The 26,343-nt window shown below is 37.6% G+C and overlaps 1 protein-coding gene and 1 pseudogene across 1 annotated transcript; one reads left to right on the top strand and one right to left on the bottom strand.

Moving 5' to 3' along the window:
- Positions 1–1,631: 1,631 nt before the first annotated feature.
- Positions 1,632–6,533, top strand: LOC104228456 (MLO-like protein 13). The gene is made up of 14 exons (XM_009780918.2): positions 1,632–1,815; positions 2,191–2,248; positions 2,342–2,544; positions 2,693–2,809; positions 3,122–3,182; positions 3,299–3,375; positions 4,586–4,660; positions 4,769–4,857; positions 4,955–5,004; positions 5,138–5,178; positions 5,315–5,524; positions 5,625–5,692; positions 5,790–5,850; positions 6,079–6,533. The coding sequence occupies exons 1-14, from the start codon at positions 1,696–1,698 to the stop codon at positions 6,289–6,291; spliced, it is 1,443 nt and encodes a 480-aa protein (XP_009779220.1). The 5' UTR covers positions 1,632–1,695; the 3' UTR covers positions 6,292–6,533.
- Positions 6,459–9,415, bottom strand: LOC104228468 (uncharacterized; annotated as a pseudogene).
- Positions 9,416–26,343: the final 16,928 nt, after the last annotated feature.

Below are 26,343 nucleotides of genomic sequence, written 5' to 3'. Positions count from 1 at the left end.
CTTTTTGACTTATATTTATTTTGTTATTATAGTTGATCCATTGCCTTATTGTTTTGAATATTTTTAGGAGCTTGCGTTAGTAACAATCTCCTCGAATTTCCTTGGGTGTGGTTCTTTGATAAGGAAGTATTCCCTTAACTGGGCTATTGTAGGACTTATATAGTGTGTTGTTGGGGACCCAATGATAAGAACCCACTGATTATGCATCCTTGTTTGAGGGTGTTAAGGTGTAACGTTTAAACTTTAAAACATATGCATGTTTCTTTGGTTTCCTTTACAAACTATTTCATTATATATATATATATATATATATATATATATATATATATATATGTGAAAATAAATTACCCAAATCTATTTACCCCTTCATTTCACCCTTTGACTTCCCCTTCGTCTCTCACAAACGTTCCTAGAGGATAGCTTAGGCTAGACCATGATTAGTAAGTCTTGACGCATACGCTATCACTCACACATAGTACGAAATGTTTCGGGGAGTTAGAAAGTCACCATAGATCTTGAGATTTCTGAATAGGGCAACTTTTCGATTGCTGATCCATAGGCATGCAAGAGAGAACCAGGTGAACTGAAAGATCTTAGTAGCCAGAGGAAAAGAAATCAAAAACGATTCTGGTAGTAGATGCGGGCGAAATGCGAGCTGCCTACACCGTGAAAATAATGGGGGTTGTGGGATCGGAGAGCAATACAAGTGTCGTGCAACTAGGTGAAGCAACCCGAATGTTGCACCCTAGATGGCGAAAGTCCAATAGTTGAAACTTGAAAGCATTACTAACTTAGACTATGACCGTGTGCCTTTTGAAGAACGAGACGGTGACTTATAGACAGTGGCTTAGTTAATGAAACCCACCAGAGCCATAGCGAAAGCGAGTCTTTGTAGCGCATTTGTCACTGCTCTACAAAGGAGTGCGAGACCCATCGACAAGAATTTTGTGTGATGCCAAATCTTGAGAATGTTTATCAATCCGAAGATATCAGTCTTTCTAAAATATGCCTTTACAAGGTATAGTATCCCAAAGTTCCAAAAATGAGATGACAGGAGTAGTACCTTAGGCCTTTTGTTTTAAGCAAAACAAAGGTGTCATTTGGACAATGTACTTTTGAATTTCTTTTTTCTAGAGAAGTAATTAAGAATTTCTTTTTTTTCTAGAGAAGTAATTAAGAATTTCTTAGAAAGATATGGTGCAAAGCAAAGACATGTTTTACATACCTCTAGTTTCTAGTAGAAGTTATTTTTTGAGAGTATTCCAAAATACTTAATTAACAAAAATATATTTCTGATGAGACTTTTACACACCTCTAGTTGGTGTATATTCCAATTAGACTCTCGGCATCCTTCCCTCCAAGAACTTTCCACCTTGCTCTTGGGGAGACTTGAATCACAACCTCTTGTTGAAAGTGGAGATTGCTTACCATCAGAGCAACCCCTCTTGTCACAATTAATCAAATACTAAGTCTTTTTTAATTGGAAAAATCTCACAAGCACAGTGATAGCATTTGTTCTTTGCGTGCGCACCTTTACTTACTTTCCCTCTCTCTCACTTATGCTTTGCCTTAGCTTCAGACATGGCAGCTGTTTCTCTACCTTTAATTTTCCTTTATATACAATGAATGGTTCAGGGATTTGCAGATCACGCGGGCATGAGTGCATTAATTAAGCTTTAGTAATTAATTAATATAATGGCGGAAGAAGAGTCACAGTCGCTGGAGTATACACCAACATGGGTGGTCGCCGTCGTCTGTATCGTCATTGTTCTTATTTCCCTTCTTGCCGAACGTGGCCTTCATCGTCTTGGAAAGGTACTTGTTTTATTAAGTAGGCGTTTGGACATAAAAAATGGTAATGTTTGAAAACAAAATGGTATTTGGAGTTCAGTTGAAAAATGTTATTTGGAATTTGAAATTATGTTTCGACATGCATGCATTTTACTTGAAAAAATGTTGCACATTTGTAAGTGGAGAATTTTTTTTTTTCTGAAATATTTGAAAAACTTATTTTCGAAATTTTGTAAAAAGCTTTTAAAATTCATGGACCAACACATTTTTTTTAAATAATAAATTTAAAAAAGGATTTTTTTATGGACAAACGGAGCCTAATTTATTGTACATTTTGGCAAAATTAAAAGCATTTAGTATCATATTATTATTGTTTTAATGATACCATGTTGCATACAGTTCTTCCGGGACAAGAAACAAGATGCATTATTTGAGGCCCTGCAGAAATTAAAAGAAGGTTTGACACTTACATTTTCGTTACAATATTTTGAGGAAAACGCGATTATATAGTTAATTTTTTTTAAAAAACTTTTGGCTCTTGAATTTCCAGAATTGATGCTTTTGGGGTTTATTTCCTTATTATTGACGGTGTTCCAAGGGCCAGTAAGCCAACTATGCATTCCTAAAAATATATCCATAATAATGCTTCCATGTACGTTGAAAGAATCTGGTACTTCTAATCATCTCACGACAACAACTGGGAGACATCTTTTAGCTGGAGGTAACGGTGTAGACCATTGTAGCCGTCATAAGGTATATATATATGTTGTTACATTTCTAAAATAGTTTTTTAAATAGTGCTTAGCGCGACTCAAATTAAGTCTATTTGTATACATATATAGAGTGTGATCCACAATCCACACTAATTGTTTTAAGTATCTTATTGATTTTTTTTGTGTAGGGACAAGTTCCACTTTTATCGTTGGAGGCATTGCATCAACTGCACATTTTCATATTTGTGTTGGCACTCACACATGTGGTCTTTTGTGCCACGACCATGGTTCTTGGAGTTGCTAAGGTAGGTGTCCTTTAAATCTTTTTGACAGAAAATTACAACCTTCTTTAATTTCTTCTCAAAAAATTCTGGAAGGGAACATATTGAGCAAATACCAAATTGACAGTAGAAAAAGGATATATTATGCCGCATGATAAATTGATAATATTATTCAAAAGCTTATAACTTAGCTTATATTGTCTCATTAATATCATGACCTTAAGTTAGTGTTGTCCTTTTATTTACTTGTAATTTGTAACAATATATTTCAATAATTAGTACGCAACCACGTAATGTAAAATTTACCACTTAGCACCTCCTTCTTTGTGTAAATAGATACAACGTCAATGGGGACATTGGGAGCACTCAATTCAAAGGGAACCCAGGCCACACCATGGTAAACTTTGTGTTGATATTTATTTGGTATTTGTTTATATTCATTTTTCTAAATTTTTCTGAAGTCAATATAGGATTTTTAACTAATTATTACCATGATATCTCCTCTTTGTGTAGTGCATATTATCCATCTTAAATCATTCATGGATAGAGCTGGTAGACGTTGGAGGAAATACACTGTCGTGAGTTGGACGGTAAGTTGATCGACCTGGTGTATTTGGAATGACTGAAAATATTTTTCAAAAAGTATTTTTTTTTAAATAATCGGTATTTGGTTAGAGAGTACTGAAGAATATTTTATAGAAAATAAGTTATTAAAGAATGATAATTATTTTTTGATGCTTGGTTGGAGAGTGAATAATAATTTTTCTAAAATATATTTATTAAATAATGATAATAATATTAGCAAATCGGATAATATTTTAATAAAGAAATTTAGGCCTCATTTGTTTATTTAAGATTAAAACGTTTGAATCTGGATACATAACTGAATATGAAGATGTGTATTAAGATCTGATAAATGATTAAGACTGAGTGTTTTTTTAACATCTGAATATATAAAATTTATCTTTTAAAAAAAAATTAGTAAACATAAAATTTGAATAAAATACTAATTAATCTAATAGTGGTGGTTTTAGGTAGTACTAGTGGTGATTGATAGCGATAATGTACGATTTTGATTGAGGATAGTGGTGGTGGATGGTGATAGTTAATAATGGTGGGTGGTGGTTGTGATTGAGGAAGGAAATGGTGGGTGGTGGTAGTTTATAATGGTGGACAATGTCGGATGGTGATGGGGTGACTGGTTGTGGTAGTTGAGGTGGGTGAAAATGTGGTTATGGTTGAGGATGATGGTGGTGGAGATGGTGGGTGAGGGTAGTAGTGGCGGTTACAGTTGAGGATGGTAGTGATGGTGGTGGTAATAGTTGATAATGGTAGGCGGTGACGGTTGTTAGTAATGAATGTGGATGATATCATCTTAATGAAATTAAGTCTTTGTTATAGATATTAATTATACAGACCTATTCAAACCCATTAAGTGACTGTAAAGTAAAAAAAAACATACTTAATAATAATTAAGATTCAGATCTTCATTAAGTGCAACCAAACGAGATTTAATAGTATTAAAGATTGATGATAATGTTTAATTGTTGGTTGGAGGCTTGGAGCAATAATATGATGCGAAGGAAAACGACTTCCACACAAAGTGAGAATTCCATGGTTTGATAAAAAAAAATGTTCCTTGAAAATATATTTTGACGACCAAATATCAAGATGACTTTTTTCCGAAAAATATTTTTCTCATACCACAAATTTATAGTATTCCTCAGAAGAAAAATGTGGAAACATAACTTTTTTTTTTTCTTGGTACCAGAGTTAACATTTTTCATGTGTATATAATAGGTGGCATTTTTAAAACAATTTTATGGTTCAGTAACCAAGTCAGATTATATTGTCTTGCGGTCTGCATTTATCAGAGTAAGCAGTAATTCTTTCCATTATCTTTCATTTATCAATTTGTGTCAATTCTATGTTTTTATTGGAACTACAGCTTTTTAACTACAATACGTTCGTTTATGTATATAGGAACATTGTCCAACCAATCCTAAATTTGATTTTCACAAATATATGATGCGGACACTAGAGCATGATTTCAAAAAGATTGTCGGAATCAGGTAAATTAGCATACATATACTAATTATAGCTAAGATGATAATTTAGATTCAATTATATATAATATCAAGCTAAATTTTGGAAAATGATCTTGAACAGTTGGTACTTGTGGCTTTTTGTCGTTCTCTTTTTGTTGATGAACATTGCAGGTATTTTTCTATCCTAGCCTATGGATCTTAGTCCTAATCTTGCTTCTTTTTTTCTTCCCATTTCTGGAATTATATATCTAATTTTGAGCAATGAACTGCTCCTAATAATGTAATGAAATGTTCAAATTTGCAGGATGGCACACTTACTTTTGGCTATCATTTTTACCTCTAGTTGTAAGTGAGAAATCTTTCTTTCCCCCACCCCCTTTTAATGTCAAGAATTCACAAAACAATAACAAAAGAAAACAAGCCATTGTCAAGTTGCTTTATATAACAATATATATTATGACATGTGTAAAAATATATGCAGCTATTACTACTAGTGGGAACAAAATTGGAACACATAATAACAGAACTGGCTCAAGAAGTAGCAGAGAGGTCGTCAGTAGTAGATGAAACCACACCAGTTAGACCTTCTGATGAATTGTTTTGGTTTCACAGTCCAACTCTAGTTCTTTACCTCATTCACTTCATTTTGTTCCAAAACTCCTTTGAGATTGCTTTCTTTGTCTGGATTTGGGTAACTTCACTTTCTTTATTTAACTTCAATCACTTTTTTCTTCTTGTCTCACCCTAGCTGAGTGCTCTAACATGAAACATGTTAATTGACAATTCTTCAGTGTACTTATGGGTTCAAATCATGCATCATGGAAGAATTAGGTTTCATCATTCCAAGACTTGTTATTGGGTAAAACCCTCACATCCCATAGTAATTTTTTTTAATTTCAAGAAACACTAGTATTGGTTTTTGGCTTAAAGTAACCATGTACATTTTGTTGTGTCAGGGTGATTGTCCAAGTTCTTTGCAGTTACAGTACTTTGCCCTTATATGCTCTTGTCACACAGGTATAGAGTTCTTCTACATGTCTTTAAGGATATATATAATATAATTTACAATGATGACGAGGGTCTTCCGGAAACAACCTCTCTACCTTCTTAAGGTAGGGATAAGGTCTGCGTACACTCTACCCTCCTCGGACCCCACTAGCGGGATTACACTGGGTTTGTTGTTGTTGTGATGATGATTCTTCAATAAGAATTGTGTGTGATTGTGCAAATTTGACATGGACACAGATGGGAAGCAGATTTAAGAAAGGAATATTTGATCAGCAAATAGAAGGGCTTCTCAAGTTCTGGGCAACAGGTGGTAGAGCTGGTTCATCAACCCAAAATAAGATGGCCATGGAAACACTAGAAAGCATCTGTGTTTCCAAGAGACCTGCAATTGAAGGCATCTCATCAACTGTTGAACTTTCTTATCTAAACAATCATCACACAACTCCTTAGTTATACAGTTATTAGCATTTCTGATGAGCATAATAAGAATGAACAATTAACTATTCTTTTAAAAGTATATGTGGTTGTCTTTGCATTGAGAGAGAAGGAGAGATGTTCATGCTCCACAATCAAATGTTGTCTTCATTTTCCAGGATCAATTAGTCAGGCATCAGCTCTAGTTACATAACACTGTTTTTTTCTCAATAAGCATCTTTCGATTTCTAGATACAAATATGGAGGGATATATAAAACATGCCGCTCCAATTCAAATTATTTACACTAGTTCCCTAGACAGAGTTGAGGGTTAACATTCCTCTTACTACAAAGTTGAGCAAAAACTAGGACGCTTGGAGTTTTCAGTTGGGAGAGGTTCCATTTCTAACCTCCCACGGTCGGAGGCAGAGCCTTCACCATTGTTTTCTTCTTCACTTTCAAGTTGACTCAGTGTCCTCTTGGCATAGACTGTGAATGCCGCTATAATGAATGAAATAACATTATAGGCAATCTCAACTCTAGTCAGGTGATGGTTCCTATATTGCACATCCGCAAATGTCCTCATTAGCCGACCACTGAATACAAATTGCAGGAAGACAACATAAGCAAATAAACATAGAAAAGAAGGGAGGGGTGCTGTGTGGGGTATTTACCTGTAGATATAAATGAAGGATTCCGGAATCATTCCTGCTATAGATCCACAAAAATAAGGCCAGAACCTCATCTTTGTCACTACCACTGCATAATTGAAGATTGCGTATGGAAATGGCGAAATCCTAAATGCAGCAACCACACGGAATTGATGAAACCAACTCCTTCTCCCACCAGTCTAATCATGGCTGTCTTGTGAGGCCATCTCTTTAACCATTGCTGCAGATGCAATCAACTAAACAGCATGAAGCACAATACAGGAAATTACTATTACCAGTCCACAAGACCAATGAACTAATAAACTAGACAAGACATGAAGGTATCTCACATGAATTCTATCTCGGAAAAGCAAACCAACGAAATATGGCAGGGTCATCCCAACTGTTGTTCCAGCCATTATAATAACAAATCCAAGACCATATCCAAAGATCATTCAAGCGAGCCACATTGATGGTCCAGAAGGAATCAGGAATACCGGAAACAGTGCCAAAGAAGCTACCAGTACGAGAGCAAGCACTGGACGGCCAAATGCAGTGGCTTCCCATTGTAGGATTGGAATTAGAATCTGTAAATTGAAGAATGCAATGATTAACAAAGAAACCTTACTTATGCATCTTCTACACAAAAGAAACAGAAGAAGAAAAACAAAATAGCCATTGCAAGAGTAATCCACTTGTAAGCTACAGGCGGAGTCCCGTGTCTGAGAATCTTGAGCTATCAATCACAGCTATTGGACTCGCAAAAATCCACGTATTCAATCTTCAGAGATATTTGATTAACAAATTGGGTGTTTGTTAACTAAATATTACGTAATAAAAATTCAATAATTAAGAACTAGCTATAAACTGGTTGTAAGCAAGAATGAGAATGGTCTAAGGTTCTTATTTCCCCTTTTGTCGGAATCCTTTGTGTTATGTTTGCTATAATTTTGCCTAAGTATTCTCTATCGATCATGAGCACTCTGACTGTTGTAACTCTCTCCCGAGTAATTACAACAATATACTAGACATATTCTCCCGAATTACGCTAGCTGACCTTAGTTACAGCTCACTTAGATCACACCCAAAGTTTCGTTATCCCTAATCCCACCTTTAAACCCTTCGTATTGATCCCTCATATACATTAAGAGTAGTGTTGTTCAACAACTACCTAAATATACACTCTCTCCCAAGTAATGCATACTAAATAGGCACAGCCGATTGAGGGCCATTCAATCAACAACAATCACAATATAGTTGAACAAATAGAGAAAGTATTAAGGCAAATCTATATTAACATAGCAAGAAATTCATCCTCCAATAGGTTCATCAAAACCCTAGATTAGATATTTAGCTACTCATGTTCATAGTAACGATATCCAAAGTAATTTGCATAATTAAATTACAAAGTAAAGATAAAGAGATGTAGAAATCAATGAATCCAACTCCAAAGTATGTGTGACATGAGCTATTCTTGCCTCCAGTTACAAAAGTCCTTCAAAGTGACGTTTTTGGGTCTATTTATATGTTTGGGACAAGCCCTAAATGTGTAGGTTAATTTCTGGTCGAACCGGAAAACACCCAAAACCAACAAAACTCGGACTGGGCCCAGCCTTAGACCTGGCGTCGCTTGGGTAGCGCTTAGCTAATGCCAGGCTAAGCCTGGCTTTAAGCAGGCGTCGCCTGGCTTGGCTGGCTTTTGCCCGACTTCTCCTTTTCACCGTTCTCGAACGCACTTTCGATGTTCAAGCATTCCTTTAGCTCTATTTTCATTTCTGATATACCTACACATAAAATAAACTCCATTACGCTCAACCAAAGTGTAATTTAACATTAAAGCATGTAAAACGCAAGGCATAAAATGTGCAAAAACCATGAATTATAGCCACACATCAATACCCTACACTTAAACATTTGCTCGTCCTCGAGCAATCAAGTTACACTTATGGACACCACCTATTTAGCAATTCCCTTAACTTATTATACCAAGAATCTTTAAAATAGTTTAAGCACAAAGGCGTGACATCCTCGCCTCAATAATTGACTCACAAATACCATGCTTTATTCACAATTCACTTACTTACTCTAACAAGGAGGTCAACAACATTACCTTTCATTTATGAATCATGTGCCCTCACCCAATCAAAGAGCTTTAGTTCCACACACCTTGCATTTTAAGACTGTAGGAATTCAAGATAGGAAAAATTCACTCGCTCTTAGAAATAACATTCATATGCCCCAAGTGACGTACCATAAACTTGCCCTTAGTGTAATACTTTACTAATCGAGTTCATTCAGTCTAAGATCAAATAGGACTTTCATTGGTTGTAATATAGGCTGCAGGTCGGGTAGGATACATTTGGTATAAGTGATTACACCTCCCTTAAGCACTTTAATACAAATACTTCAACCTTCAATCCCTTATTTATGTCAAACCAAGATTCCACCTTAACTTCAATATATTTTACCCCTAATTCTTTAAGCACCACTATGTCCAAAGCCACCACCATCAATATTCTTTAACCTTCAATATATTTTTTTCTATCCAAATGGCTTTTATTGACACATTTTTTTTTTCGATGCACCTTTCTCCTGATTTCATTGTTCCACTCAAAAGCCAAATCACCACCCCACACTTTAACTTTTCAATAATTCATCACAATTCAAGTGCTTACGAGAGGTGACAAGGTTCAAATATACGGTTTATTCAAACAAAAGGGTACGACTTGTAATGTGCTTACCAAAGAAACATGATTATAAGCTCAAAGAAGTTAACTATGATACATAACATTCAGGTGGGTACTTTATATATATCTGGCTCAACAAAGAACTTCTTATATCACTTCTCAGACTGAACAAGATTTCCATTTCGCTTTGCACACACGGGGCAAGTACTCGACATCAATTGCACTGCACAGAATACAACAAAACCTTACAAACACATGACACATAACTCATTCAGAATTGGTTCTATCACGACACTCCAGTCAAATCAGTTAAGCAAATTTAAGAGTTTGATTTAAGGTATTTATCCTAGAGTCAAAAATTGAGCCTAAGCATCTCAACCGGAGTACTGATTATTCTCAAGGCATCATCAAGGTCGGGATATTGCTGCGATTAAGTGCTTAGCCACGTGATTCCTACTCCTAAAAATTAAAAACTACCTACACCTGGTTCAACTAAAAACCCTTGAAAAAGAACCACGACCCAAAGAAAAACCAAGGGACAATTACTACACTACCTAAAAAAAACTCTTTTTGATATTTTCTTTAGACTTACTTCCCTCAAGAAAACTGCCTACGAAATCCATCGTCCGGAAGAGTCCAATCTATTTCTGTTTTAGAGAGAAAACAAAACAATCTTAGCAAATTCTAAAAATAAACACAATCTAACAACTACTAATTTCTACCACTTACAAAAAAACACACAAAAGCAATAACAACAAAACCAATGCTATCAACCAACAATAGCTACAAGTTCTCACCCCGCACTTAAATCATGCAGTTTCCACAGTGCATACACAATTAGACATGACAAAAATTCAAAGAGTAGGGTGCAAGAAAACTCCCTAGTCAAGCAGCGTCGTCATCATCTGACGCTCTCCACTCTTCATCATGTTCTTCCTCTCCATTGTCACCATCTCCCTCACCATCCGAATGCATTGGCTCAGCATCAGAGCACTTTGGTGTGTTGACATCCTCATCATCGGGGAGTTTGCATCCCTTTCCTATGCCAACCATCTATTGAGCATGAGCATTGAGCGGGTATAGATGCTTTAAATCAGCCCTCTCCTCAGCTGTGGCCGAGTGACCCCCAATTCTCAGCTGCAAATCTATCATCCCATAAAGATGGGCCATGAGACTGTCATCACGCACATTGCGCTCAGCACCTGTCAGTGACCCAGCTTCGCCTTTCAGCCGTAAGTTCGTGGTGTCTGTTTGCCGGATGAACTGATCGATAGTGTGGTCAAAATCAGGCTCCACCTCAACCCATGTTGTAGGAATCGAGGCAGGAAATTAGGAAATGCATCCGATCAATCCTTTTACTCATTCACACTTGTTCCATTTAGTGGCAAATCAGGTGACCCACATTCACTCTCTGCCCTGTCATAAGGAAATATAACACACAGGTTCGCACTCGGCTTATAAGCATGTCATGATTGCACGGTAGGAGCCGTGCATTTATCAACCTGAGCCCACCTGAGCCTCTGCCTTCATTTTCTTCTTAAAGAACCTCTTGTGACGATTCGTTTCCTTGTCCCAAACCCATGCAACAGTAGAGTCTACCCCACAGAGAGTGTGCCTTAGCTCTCTATAAGTTGGCCTGTAAATGAATTGTTCCAATGGCTCCACAGAAACATTGGGAGCACCTAAAAAATGGCATATGTCCTTGGGTGAAAAATCAATCAAGCGACCCCAGATTGGCACCAGCTCCTCAGTGTCCTTAGGATCAAACCCCACATAGAATTCCCTTACTAAGTTGAGGTTGATGTCCCCTGTGCTTTGAAAGACATAGCTTAACCCCAGCTCCTGAATCTCTTTCCAAATAGTCGGATACTTAGCCTTTACACTGCGCTCCTGAATAGCTCCCTTCGGATGGACATGATTAACGTTTATACCAATCCCTCGTGTGCATAGGTATGCTGTTCATGCCAAATTACCATTGGCCTGGGGGTTGTCGGCGCATGGCAGCTACAACTGCTACTGCTTGGGCACCCGTCATACTTGAAGCAACCTCTCCCCTATTTCTTTTCTTTGGAGGAGGTGCAGAGGTTGACTCTACTTTAGATTGGGCTGATGAAGTGGCCTTTCCCTTGCCTGTATCTTTTCTGGGCGGCATCTTCGTTCCTGCACAAGCGAGCAATCGTCAGTTAATGCTACTTTACACAATACACACACCAGCTTCCTCAACTTGCCAAGGTTACTCAGACTTCACCTTGTATTTTGCTTAATATTAGAGTCACACAACAATGTTTTGGCTACTCGTGAGCCACCCCACACTTAAGAGGTTAATGTGGTGCACTTTTACATAGCACTAAATTACCAATCCCGAAGACTCGGGCTCCAAAGGTACTAGGAATGCAATTGAGGCATTTTATCGAACACTTGACGAGCACTAATGCTTTAGGAGTTCTTGTGGACTTGAGGGATTGCCTCATCCTCCCAAATCGGCTTGGGGGTTCCATATTACCACACATTTTCAAAAACTCAGCACCAATCCTAAGGGATTTATGGGATTGGGTCACACAAACACCATAAAACCATGAAGAACAACCACCCTTAATGAGGCACAAGCAACAATGAAACATAACCAATAATGAAGAACACCCACTACTCAACATATGTACCTAACTCGAAATTACCAAGAAACAAGATTAAATTATACCTTTGAAGCTTTGTGAGGAATAGATTGACTTAGAAATTCGGATGAGTGTGAAGGGCTAGCAAGATGAAGCTTGACCTCTATGTGAATGGTGATTGTGTGTGGTTGAACAATCAATATGTGCAATGGGTTAGTGTGCTTGTGAAATTTCTTGTGGAGATTGGTGTGCGTTGATGGGAGAGAGGTTAGGGTTTGCTTTGAAAAGAGATTAATAAGTGAGTGTGTGTTTGTAATGAGTTTTTCGACCAAAGGCTCGTTTATAACTTTAAAAAAATAAGGCAAAATCACTTACTTGGCGTTAGCCAGGCGTTGCCAGGCTAAGGCCTGGCTGACCCTAGCTTTAGTCAGGCGAGGCCAGCTTAAGGCCGGGATGTCCCTAGCATTTTCCTGACTTCTCGTGATGTTTAAATCTTGCATGACTCGCCCGAACTCACCTGCAAACTTGTTAGTATCTAAAAACAAAAACAAAAATTCTAACTACACTAAAAATCAACTACGAATTGGGTTGCCTCCCAAAAAGTGCCTGATTTAACATTGCGGCATGATGAATACAACAGATCAATGGGTTTCCTCCCATAAAGCGCCTGATTTAACGCGTAGAACGACGCAGATACGTGCATTCACAATACGCTCAACATCGAAGGCTCGATCAAATGGATCACTGACACTACCTTTGCTTCATCCATGCCCACATAATGTTTTAATCTTTGCCCATTGACTCTGAACGTGCGAGAGTCATTATTCGCAGCAATCTCTACGGCACCCGTGGGGTGGATTTCAACCACACGAAATGGCCCTGACCATCGTGATTTCAATTTGCCCGGAAATAACCTTAGTCTTGAGTTGTATAGCAATATCGTATCTCTGAGTTTAAAATTCAGCTCAATAATATTTCTATCATGTATCGTCTTCATTCTCTCCTTATACAATCTTGTGCTCTCAAAGGTGTGATATCTGAACTTATCATGCTCGTGCAACTTCATTACTCTACTTGTGCCTGCAGCTTCAATATCAAGATTCAACTGCCTCAATGCCCACCAAGCTCTATACTCCAACTCTACGGGTAAATAACACGACTTCCCAAACATCAACTTGTATGGCGACATGCCAATTGGGGTTTTGAAAGTGGTTCGATGCGCCCAAAGTGCATCATCTAACTTCCTTGCCCAATCTGTTCTAGTTGCATTCACCATTTTAGTTAGCACACTCTTAATTTCTCTATTCGAGACTTCCACTTTCCTGCTTGTTTGTGGATGATATGAGGTGGCCACCTTGTGGCATACATCATACTTCTCCAACAACTTTGTAAAGGTTTGATTGAAAAAGTGAGTGCCTCCGTTACTGATTATTGCCCTTGGGTCCCAAGGGTGCCAAATCGGGTGAAAATGATCTTTTCTAAGAAAAGCAATTACCCCTTTTGCATCATTTGTAGGGAGTGCTGCAACTTCTACCCATTTGAACATGTAGTCCAAAGTGACGAGTATGTACTTGTTGCCATATGAGCTGATGAACGGCCCCATGAAGTCGATTCCCCATACATCAAACACTTCTACCTCCTGAATTGGGTTCATGGGCATCTCATGTCTGCGGGAAATGTTCCCGGTTCGTTAGCATTCATCACACCCCTTTATCCATAGATGTGTATCTTTGAACAATGTTGGCCAATAGAACCCCGACTCCAAGACTTTCGCAGCTGTCCTCACTCTCCCAAAGTGCCCACCATATGGTGATGCGTGACAAGCCTGCAAAATAGAAGACTGGTCTATCTCGAGGATACATCTCCAGATCATGTTATCAATACAAATCCTGAATAGATAAGGCTCATCCCAATAATATATACAACAATCACGAAAGAACTTTATCTTTTGAATAGAGGAAAGGTCATAAGGAACAATACCACTCGCTAGGTAGTTTGCAATGTCTGCATACCATGACGCTTCCTCAAGACTCATGGTTAGTAGTTGTTCATCTGGAAAGGTTTCCAGAATCTCTTCTACCTCAACCTTCTTTTCAGCTCCTTCCAGCCTGGATAAATGGTTAGCTACTTGGTTCTCCATTCCCTTTCGGTCACAGATCTCTAAATCAAATTCTTGTAGCAGTAGCACCCATCGAATCAAGTGCGGTTTTGACTCCTTCTTTTCAATTAAGTAACTAAGAGCAACATGGTCAGTATAAACAATTACCTTTGAGCCTATCAAATAAGACCTGAACTTGTCAAATGCGAACACCACTGCCAGCATCTCCTTCTCAGTCACGGTGTAATTTAGCTGGGCTCCACTCAACGTTCTACTTGCGTAGTATATTGGATGCATGATTTTATCTCTTTGCTACCCAAGAACTGATCCCACAACATAGTCACTAGCATCATATATCATCTCAAACGGTTGCTCCCAGTTGGGGGCAATTATGATAGGTGATGTTACCAGTCTCTTCTTTAATTCCTCAAAAGCTACCCTACAGTTATCAGGAAACACAAAAGGGTGATCGTTTTCAAGCAATTTACACAAGGGGTTAGCAATTTTGGAAAAATCTTTTATAAATCTCCTATAGAAACCGGCATGCCCAAGAAAACTTCTGATTGCTTTGACGGAGGTGGGTGGTGGAAGCTTTTCTATCACATCAACTTTTGCACGATCCACCTCAATACCTTTACTTGACACTATGTGCCCCAAGACTATACCTTCCTGTACCATGAAATGGCACTTTTCCTAGTTGAGTACTAGATTAGTCTCGATACACCTTTTCAAAACTCGCCTCAGGTTCACAAGGCAATCATCGAATGAATTCCCCACCACTGAGAAGTCATCCATGAAAACCTCCATTATCTCCTCTACCATATCTTTGAAGATGGCCATCATGCACTTTTGGAATGTAGTGTGCATTGCATAGGACAAAGGGCATTTGACGAAATGCATAGATTCCATAAGGGTAGGTGAACGATGTTTTCTCTCTATCCTCGGGGGTAATAAAAATCTAATTATACCCCGAGTACCCATCCAGGAAGCTAAAGTGAGACCTCCCTGCCAATCTATCTAGCATTTGATCAATGAATGGCAATGGGAAATGGTCCTTCCTAGTAGCCAAGTTCAACTTCCTGTAATCCATACAGATTCTCCAATCTGTGACTGTTCGTGTAGAGATCAACTCGTTATTCTCGTTTTCACTACCGTCATACCTCTTTTTTTCGGTACACACTGCACTGGGCTAACCCAGTTGTTGTCAGAGATGGGGAATATGATTCCCGCATCTAACCACTTGATCACTTCTTTCTTCACCACTTCCTTTATGTTGGGGTTCAACCTTCTTTGATGTTCTCTGGAGGGTTTATGCCCATCTTCCAGTAGAATCTTATGCATACAGAAGGCCGGGCTGATCCCCTTGATGTCTGTAATGGTCCACCCAATTGCAGTCTTGCACTTAGTCAGTACCTGCAAAAGCTGTTCTGCCTACACATCTAACAAACTGGATGAGATAATAACAGGTAGAGTTGAGTGAGGCCCAAGAATGCATACCTGAGATGAGATGGTAGTGGTTTCAGTTCCAGCGTTGGTGGCTCTTCTATTGATGGCTTAGCTGGAAAAGTTTTTCTTTCCTCTAATTGTAAAGGCTAAAATTCGAGCTCCCTTTTCCAAAAACCTTGGCCTTCAAGAGCAAGTACCCACTAAACCAACTCTTCTCCATTAGCTTCATCTAAGTTCATGAGACATGCTGTTAGATGGCCTTTAATGTTCAGTGCCTTATCTTCCTCCTCCAGGACTACATCCACCGCATCTATCAGAGAGTAATTAGCATATTCACTTGGTCTCCGCATAGATTTTTGCACATTGAATGTTATCTCTTCATTGTTTAATATCATCTTGAGCTCTCCAGTTTCACAATCAATTAAAGCTCTTCCAGTGTCCAAGAATGGTCTTCCCAAAATTATGGAAATTTCCTCGTCAACCCGATAGTCAAGGATGATGAAATCTACTGGGAACATAAACTTCCCAACCTGCACCAATACATCATCTAGAATCCCAGAGGGCTTCTTCACTGTTCGATCAGCCAGCTGTAGTAGCATAGACATGGGTATAGCTCTTCCCATGCCTAGCCTTTTATAGATAGCCAGGGGCATAAGGTTTATGCTTGATCCCAGATCACACAGTGCCTTAGTAAAAGCAAAGTTGTCAATTATGTAAGGGATTGTAAAACTCCCTGGATCAGACAGCTTCTCGGCTATGGGTCTCGTCACAACAGCACTGCAGGTTTGGGTTAGTGTAACCATGGCCAAGTTTTGAAAGTCAAACTTGCAAGACATCAAGTCCTTCATCATCTTTGCATAACCAGGCATTTTCTTTAAAGCATCAATCAATGGAATATTTACCTGAATTTGCTTCAACATCTCCAAAAATTTCTTGTACTGCTCATCTTTCTAATACTTGGCCAATCTCTATGGGAGTGGTGCTGGAGGTCGCTTTTTCCCTGTGATTTGGTTTTTCTCTTGTTCAGGCACTGCTTCTACTGTCGGTTCCGGTGTAGCCTCAGTCTCTTTCTCAACCTGATCTTCCTTGTTGGTGTTCTCTTGCGCATTATGTACCGTCACCTCAGTTAAACCTGCTGGATTATCTATCTCAATGGGTACTGACACCAGTATTTCAGTTGGCCTACTTTCGCGAGCAATTGCTTGCTCCAGATCTAAGTCCCTACTATTTTGGAGACTCACTGCCATCAGCTGCTTTGGGCACTGCTCTTTTGGATTGATTTGGGTGTTTGCAGGTAACGTCCCATGAGGACGATAATTTAGGGCCATAGAAATCTGTCCTAACTGTATCTCAATGTTCTTAATTGCTGACTCATGTGAGTCTACTCCGTCAGCTAGTTTCCCAGTGGTCCCAATCACTTGTTGCATCATTCCCTCAAGTTTAGCAAACCCATCTTCATATCTCATAATCTGTTGCTGTGGAGGTTGTTGATAAGCCTGCTGCTGATTTTGCTGGTTATACCCTTGTTGCCTTTAGTAAGGTGCCATTTGCCCCTGTGGTCGCATAGCCCCATGATTATTGTTGTTATTGTACTGCTACTGAGCTGGTCTGTATTGTTGATTCTGCTGACCCCAATTCTGACCACCTGGTCTCGGTTCCCCGTAGTTAGCCACATAATTCATGTTCTCATGATATTGTTGATTCTCACCTTCAGCACCCCATGAGCATACATATGGTTGATTAATGCATGATGTACATGGACCCCCATTGGTTGCATCAACTATGTGTACCTGCTGCTTATGGCCTGATTCTTCAACTTTTTTGGTGAGGATGCTCATTTACGTCATCAGAGTAGCCATATTTTCAGCTATAGAGTTAGCTGGATCTAGAGCCACTGAGTGAACCACATGAGTGATTGGAGCATTCCTTGTTGTCCATCCTGAGTTTAGTGCCATCTTGTTAAGCACGATCTTGCTCTCCCTGAATGTCTTGCTAAAAAATGCTCCACCTGTTGAAGCATCAACATTGGCTTTCAAGCTATCTGCCAAATCCATGTAAAATCTCTGCCCCAACATCTGCTCCGGAATACCATGATGTGGACACGTAACCAATAGACCCTTGAATCTCTCCCACGTCTCGTGTAGTGTCTCAGTTGGTTTCTGCTTGAAGCTCAATATTGCCAAGCAGTCTTATTGGGTGGATGAAATTTGCTCAAATATTGTTTAACTAATTCCTCCCAAGTAGTGATGGAGTTGATGGGGAGTGAATTAAGCCAAGTTTGAGCTGCTCCTGTTACTAAGAATGGAAATAACAGCAAGCGTATTGCTTCCGGTGTCACGTTGTGTTGCCTCTGCGTAGCACAAATTGATAGGAAATTCTTGAGATGCTATTGTGGATCTTCAACGTATGACCCAAAGAATAGTCCCTTGTTCTGCAATAGATGTAGCATGTTGTTTGTGATCTGGAATGAATCTGCTTGCATCTGAGGGACTACAATAGCAATTGCTAAGTTGTCAGCTCTGGGTTGTGACCAATCATATAGTGTTGCTTCTGGCACAAGAGGTGCCACATCTTGATAATTTGGGTCATTTGCGTTGTTTTTATTGTTTGGGTCATTCATGGTGTCCGTGTTGTTTACTTCGTCTCCCATATCTGGTTCAAATTTTTCGGATGAGTTTTGTGGTTGATTGCCTTTCATGTTTGCTCGATTCAATGCCTTGAAAACTTTCTCAGGATCTGATAATGCTTCAAAAAATTTACCAGTTCTTGAGGAGTTTTTAGGCATGCACCTGTAACACCCAAGACTACAAACGCTAGAATTTCAATGAAAAATTTATATTGAAGAAAATTGTCTACACTAAGAATTTTTACACTTCTTTTTAACTGCAATCAATAACACCGCTAATTCCTCGGCAACAACGCCAAAATTTGATCACGCCCAACTACGCCTTATAAAAAGACAAAGCGGTCTCTGCAAATATATTCCGGTTAACATGTCCGGAGTCGAATTCCACAGGGGATTAACCTATCAATCACAGCTATTGGACTCGCAGAAATTCACGTATTCAATCTTCAGAGATATTAGATTAACAAATTAGGTGTTTATTAACTAAATATTACGTAATAAAAATTCAATAATTAAGAACTAGCTGTAAACTGGTTGTAAGTAAGAATGAGAATGGTCTAAGGTTCTGATTTTCCTTCTTGTCAGAATCCTTTCTGCTATGTTGGCTATAATTTTGCCTAAGTATTCTCTATCGATCATGAGCATTTTGACTGTTGTAACTCTCTCCCGAGTAATTACAACAGTATACTAGATATATTCTCCCAAATTACGCAAGCTGGCCTTAGTTACAGTTCACTTAGATCGCACCCAAGGTTTCGTTATCCCTAATCCCACCTTTAAACCCTTCATATTGATCCCTCATATACGTTAGGAGTGGTGTTGTTCAACAACTACCTAAATATACACTCTCTCCCGAGTAATGCATACTAAATAGGCACACCTGATAGAGGGCCCTTCAATCAACAACAATCACAATATAGTTGAACAAATAGAGAAAATATTAAGGCAAATTTATATTAACATAGCAAGAAATTCATCCTCCAAGAGGTTCATCAAAACCCTAGATTAGGTATTTAGCTACTCATGTTCATAGGAACGATATCCAGAGTAATTTGCATAATTAATTTACAGAGTAAAGATAAAGAGATGTAGAAATCAATGAATCCAACTCCAAAGTATGTGTGGCACGAGCTATTCTTGCCTCTAGTTGCAAAAGTCCTTCAAAGTGGCGTTTTTGGTCTATTTATATGTTTGGGACAAGCCCTAAACATGCAGGTTAACTTCTGGTCGAACCAGGAAACACTCAAAACCAACAACACTCGGACTGGGCCCGGCCTTAGACCTGGCGTCACCTGGGTAACACTTGGGTAATGCCTGGGTAACGCCAGGCGTCGCCTGGCTTTAAGCTGGCCTCGCCTGAGTAACGCCTGACTTGGCTGGCTTTTGCCAACTTCTCCTTTTCACCGTTCTCGAGTGCACTTTCGATGTTCAAGCATCCCTTTAGCTCTATTTTCATTTCCGATATACCTACACATAAAATAAACTCCATTACGCACAACCAAAGTGTAATTTAACATTAAAGCATGTAAAACGCAAGGCATAAAATGTGCAAAAATCATGAATTATAGCCACACATCAAATCTCCCAGAATCTCATGTCATTCAGTCATTTTAATCAACAGAAGAGGTTTATATATGCCTACAACTCAAGCAAAACCATATTAATTTGTTTGGCATTGTTTGACTGGATACAAAATTATGCAAAAAGGACAAGGCGGAGACCTTTGAAACATAGGCTGAATATGCATGAAATACCAAAATACCCTTGTACCAAACAATTTAGTTTATACTCATTGAGTCTACAAGTCATATCAATGTCAAGTGGAATGTTAGGGGTCGTTTGGTAGGATGCATTAGATAAAATAATGCTTGCATTAGCTTTGTGTATTAATAATACCTTGTTTGATAGACATTTTGAACTTATACATTAGTTATGCAAGCATTAGTTATACATCCTATTTGTTATTATCCTATGCATAACTAATGCATTGAAAATCATGGTATTAGCAATGCAATGGGTTTTAATGCATGCATTAGCTTAGTTAAAGACAAAATTGTCCTTCAAAATTTATGCTTGATTAAAATATGCTAGTTATAATATATGCAAGTTTAAAATAATTCAAATAGTGAGAAATAAAATTATATCTCTAGTAAATAAATAAATACTTAGCATATTTCCTTTTTTATAAATAAATATTTAGTTCTATATTACAATATAGGTAGACAAATCAAATAATTTTTTTAAACTTTTTCATATAAAAATATTTCTCAACATATGTTTCTTTTAAAAAGTTTTAGAGTGATGGACTGGTTTTGAGGGTATTTTTGTAAACAAGTAATTCTTTTAGAAATTGTGCAATGCTTTAATACATCAAACCAAACAATAGATAAGAAATATTTCAGCATAACTAATACCAGCATAGCTAATGAAAGCATAACTAATACCAGCATTACTAATATATCATATTCAACATTATTCTTATGCACCCTACCAAACGACCCCTTAAAGCGAAACAACAACAACAACAACAACAACAACAACAACGAACCTAGTATACTCCCATAAATGAGGTTTGAGAAGGGTAGTGTGTACGCAGAACTTACCCCTACCTTATAAAGATAGAGATGCTGTTTCCGATAGACCCCTACCTTGATGGAAATGTGTTAATCTTTTTGATCGGACAAAAAAATGAAAGAGCACTGACCTAATAGGGACATATGGAATATATATAGATAATAGCATGATCAAAAAGAAAAATCAGGAGTACCTTCTGAAAAAGAAGGGGCGTTCCCCACTTTATGAAAACTAGTAGAATTATGACAGTGAAAATATAATAGACTCTCTTCTGGACAGTGATTGGGGTTGTGAAGTTTCAACTTCAGCTGTTCTTTCATTTCTTATAACAAGCCTCACATACTCGCTGTCTTCCTTTACTTGACTCTCACGGTTAGTGTTTGCTTTGTCTGAATCATTTGTTGACCAGAAACCTGTAGATGAAAAGACAGATGAACAAATTAAAATATGTACTCATAGAGACTGAAGATATTCTCATACGTATACAGAATTCTGTGGGTCGTATTGCATCATAATGAAAGATAAAAAGGAAGGAAAGTTCCATTACCAATCAAGATAATCATATGAAATGGTAACTTAACTAAAACCGTAATATGAGCATATTTTTTACTGAACTTGGTTCAGATTAGCCCAACTATACCAAACCTGGTCCTTTTTTTCAATAAGCCCCCAAAAAATGAATCACCAGCCAATAGCTAAAAATAAAAACAACGCCATTCCACAGAACATCATAAGTACATCTACATTGACAAAAGAGACAGACACGTTTCTCTACACAAAAAAACAAAGGGAGTAGTACTCTTCTCCATAAAATCCATTAGTGGAACTTATCCAGAAAAAAGAATCCCTTAACAGAATTCATAGTAGCACTAAGATAAGAGCCATGTCCCAACAACCTCGAAACTCCTTTTGGGAAAAGTTGTGCTCCTATTCCCTTAGAACGCCAAGAATAAATAGCAACACCACGGACCAGAAGTTTAAAGTGGTTGAGGCGGGAAATTTTGGTTTGACATTTCCCTTTCAAGCACCTTCAAGTTATGGTGTTACAAGGACCTGCTAACATTTACTCAACCAAGAACCAAGAACATACCGTTTCATCTTGGTCTTGCATAAGGTAAGCAACGAAACTGGCCGTAGAGTGTGGGGACCAAGTAATTTATAGTTTTATACCACTGATTCCTCATGACATAATGAGATTCAACTTTTGAGCCATCTACCCCCACTATCCTATCCCAATACATGGAAAGAAGGAAATTGCTAACACCGAACTTAGCTTATATCAAGTATCATTATAGTTCAGACTTGTCAGCAAATTAAATTGGTGGACTCAAATGACTCGTTGAGTTGTAAAATTCCAAACCCGGAGTCTCTGCCCTGAAAAGAAATCAATCTAGACAAAGCTAAAAAATTCTGGACTCCAAATTCTGCATTCCTATAACCTAATAATGGTACTAAAGAAACATGATTAAGGTGATACTCCCCCGTTCCAATTTATGTGAACATATTTGACTGGACATGAAATTTAAGAAAAAATGAATACTTTTAAAATTTGTGGTCCTAAACACGTCAAAAAGTGGCCCATAGTATTTGTATGGCTATAAAAGCTTCTCGTTAAGGGTAAAATTGTAAGTTTAAGTTAAATTGTTACCAAATTTAGAAAGGGGACATTCTTTTTGGAACGGACCAAAAAGGAAATAGGTTCGCATAAACTAAACTGGAATAGAGAGAGTAACAGTTTTCCTAGGAGGAACGACATACACAAAAGCCTATTTAAAAGCTATGACAGGTCAACAATTAAAAACTCTAAACCTCTCAGAATTTAGAGTCAATGGCTCCAAGATCCTTAAACTCCAAGTTAATAGCTTCCTTGATGAGTTTACACACCTTTTACCATGCTGGTGAAGGTTCATATTGCCGTATTTTATTCTCCACCACTTCCCACTTCCCACTTCCCTTTCCCCCCAATATAATAATAATAATAATAATAATAATAATAATAATAAAATACAGGAATTTCTTTAAGATAGCAGTAGTTTTTGCATATGTAGTTCCAAAACAACTAGTACATTACCATTCTTGGTCCTGAGCACATAAAGAAGTAATACCACCAAAGGCATGCATGTATGAAGCCGAAAGAGGATCAATAAAGAGAAATTGGAAACAGAAAGGCAAAACATAACACCATTTCTCCTATCTGAGCAAGCTCAATGCTCATCAAATTGGAAATCAAGAACAGAAAAACAAAAAAATTATACTTCAAATTGTTGAATACTTAAACCATGGAAAACTAATTCAAAGTTGTAGTAGAAAACTTTAATTATTTAGGATTTGATTTATTTAATTCATGTCTTAATAGGATTTGCAGTTAGAATAAATATAGGAATAAAATTTCATGTTTCTAGTTGAAATAAGTTTCATACTATTATAAATAGGGGTATTGATAGCTTATTTTATGTGTGGAGAAAATAAAGACTTATAGATATCTTTTAGAAATTTATAATTTATAATAAAATATTTTTCTTCATATTGGTATCAGAGCTTCTACGATCTTGGGGGAGAATCAAGTAGCTTCCGCTGCCGGCCGGGCGACGGCTAGGCAACGTGTGGCGCCCGTCTAGCCAAAAAATATGTTGACAAAATTATAGATTGTTGTCAACAAAATTAGATTATTTGATGAAAAGTTTCAAGACAGATTCAAGAAAAAAAATAAGTTTAAAGAGGTGCAAACAGATATGACACAAGATGAAAAAACTCTTCTCTAAAAGCTGGAGAGAGGTTTAAAAAAGTTGGAAGTTGATTATGTGTTTCAACAAAATTAAGTGTTGGTAACAAAGTGCATCAACATGTATTGAAGACAGGTGCTTCAACAAAATTAGGTGTTGGTGACAAAGTGCATCAACATGAGTTGGAAATATTAGTAAACAGTATTTGTAAAATAATTCTGGAGAAAATAAAATAACATAAACAGAAATATAAACGAAACAAAAGTTAATCCGAGCCCATTAAATTCACAGTGTTTCCTTAAGGAATTTAATCCCCTCCTAGTGCCCAAGGTTATGAATGATTTCCTCCCAAGATAGAACGGATTACACACTGGTGTAGTGGTACTTCAAACCCCAGTGTTTCAGCGAAGGCAAAGTTCGATAGCAAATCACACTTATTGTTGCTTTCTTTGAAGTTAAAACAATGCACAAGAAGGAGGAGAAACTCAGAAAATCGAATGAAAAATCTGAGAGAATGAACTTCTATTTATAGCCAACGTTGGGCTGAAATCTGAAGAGGTACAACTCTTCAGAATGGATGTTTATGCAAAATGGCCACAACATAAGTTCCATAACATAAATGGCTATTTACTTAACAATAAAGAGGAAAAATAATGAGGGAAAATTGAAGAGCGTAGTTAATTTTCTATTACCAAAACAAAAAACGGAAAAATGAAAATGATTGGATTTTAATATTAATATTCTTGGATTTAATATTAATATTTTGTTATTAAAACGAATATTTAATAACATTTCTATTAATATTTACTATTAACAAACAAATTTGGTCCAAAAAATTAATCAATCAATCGATCATTTGACCAAATCCAAAACCAAATCCCATTCTGAAGCCGAAGCCGAGCGAGCGACGACAGCGCGAGACTTGCCTTCTTCTCAACTCTTTAAGAGCTAGAATAAGAGCAATTGCTTATATACCCATTAACAACCTCTTCCTCATCCAATATGGGACAATGTTCCTTCATCAAGAAGAGAATCTCAAATGAAACTCAAATATTTCATTTTTCCTCCATTTCCCATTCACCCTCTTTTAACCATTACTTAAAACCCAACAATTCCCCACATGAATGGGGAATGACTATATCACGGAAATATGCATGAAAAATTGTGTGATTCGCAAGAAAGGATTAATTGCATATGGATAAGTAGTTTTTCCTTTGAACTTTCCGTAGTAAACTTATGTCGGATATACTCGATCAATCGGTAGATTTTATATCTTTGAACCGTCAAACTTTGGTGTATACCTAGACAACCATAAGTCACACAACCAACCCTTAACTGTCTTTGTTCTCATTGTTATATTCATTTCAGCCATGAACACTACTTGGTTTCATAAGTGCATAGAGAACCGGCCTTGCAAAATTCTCCTTGAAGCGGCTAACACTTCACACTTACATAGGTGAATCCTAAACATCTCATCCCGTAGATACTGTCACAATCCAAAATCAGACTAGTCGTTGTCACACCTTCTTTTTACACCCCCCAAAAGGGTATAAGGGAGTTTTTTCAATTTAAGTGACAATCGAAACAAGATTATTTATTTATTTAGAGTCGCCACTTGGGATGATTTTATGGTGTCCCAAGTCACTGGTTCAAATCCCGAATCGAGGAAAAGATTGATTTTGTTTTACAGTCCGCGAACACAGAAATTTGGGTAAGGAATTCTGTTAACCCGGGAGAAGGTGTTAGGCATTTTCGGGTTCCGTGGTTCTAGCACGGTCGCTCAACTATTATTTTTGGCTCAATTATCTGATTCTAAAACACTTTTAAACCTATGTGTATTTTTAACTTTAAAACCGCTTTTATTTATTTAAAGAGTTAATTCAAGGTTACTTAAAATATATCGCAAGACACGCCACATGAAATGCACCCGCGGTTCACGACATGTTCTATTTAACCTTGTTGGAAATTAGAACCAGGCCACATGAAATGTACCCCCAAGTTTTAGTAATAATCGTGATAATTATATAATATACGCGCCTAAAGCAACTAAGAAGTTCATTTTTAATATCTAAATTATAACATTTGTGAGAGCCATGAAAAGTTTAATTGATGGCACACCTCGATTTTAAAGAGTTAATATTAATTATCCGAGGGCCATGGGTTATCTAATTTTGTTTATGGCACACCTCAAGTCTAGTCTTAAAGGATGTTTGAACTACTCTTTTGAGGGCCATAAATTATAGATTTGTTGATATGGCATGCCTCAATCCAATTAAAGGAGTCATTGTAATTACTGAGGTGAGTTTGAGGAGGTTTGATTTTATCTAATTAAAAGCTTAACTTGGAATTTTCAGACGCAGAAGGCCTCAAACAACATACTCAGTGCTTGATTACCTGAAAGGAATTTATGGACCGATGACAGGCCCACATTTAACGAACCAAATCAAATTTTAGAAATTATACGTGTATTTCCATTTTGCACCATTCAAACTTTGACAAACTGTGGCAAATGAGCCCAGCCTGAGTCAAGATTGACCCCAAAGCCAATCAAAGAAAATCATGAAATGTTTTTTGAACAGGATTTCAACAGATCACAAGATTTGGGCCAAGGTTGGCCCAATAACCTTAATCAAATGAAAACTTCAATATAAGGCCCTCTTAGATTTAATTCC

Source organism: Nicotiana sylvestris, chromosome 1 (genome assembly GCF_000393655.2).
Source record: "Nicotiana sylvestris chromosome 1, ASM39365v2, whole genome shotgun sequence".
NCBI classification, from domain to species: Eukaryota; Viridiplantae; Streptophyta; class Magnoliopsida; order Solanales; family Solanaceae; genus Nicotiana; species Nicotiana sylvestris.
This window is presented reverse-complemented; position numbering and strand designations above follow the sequence as displayed.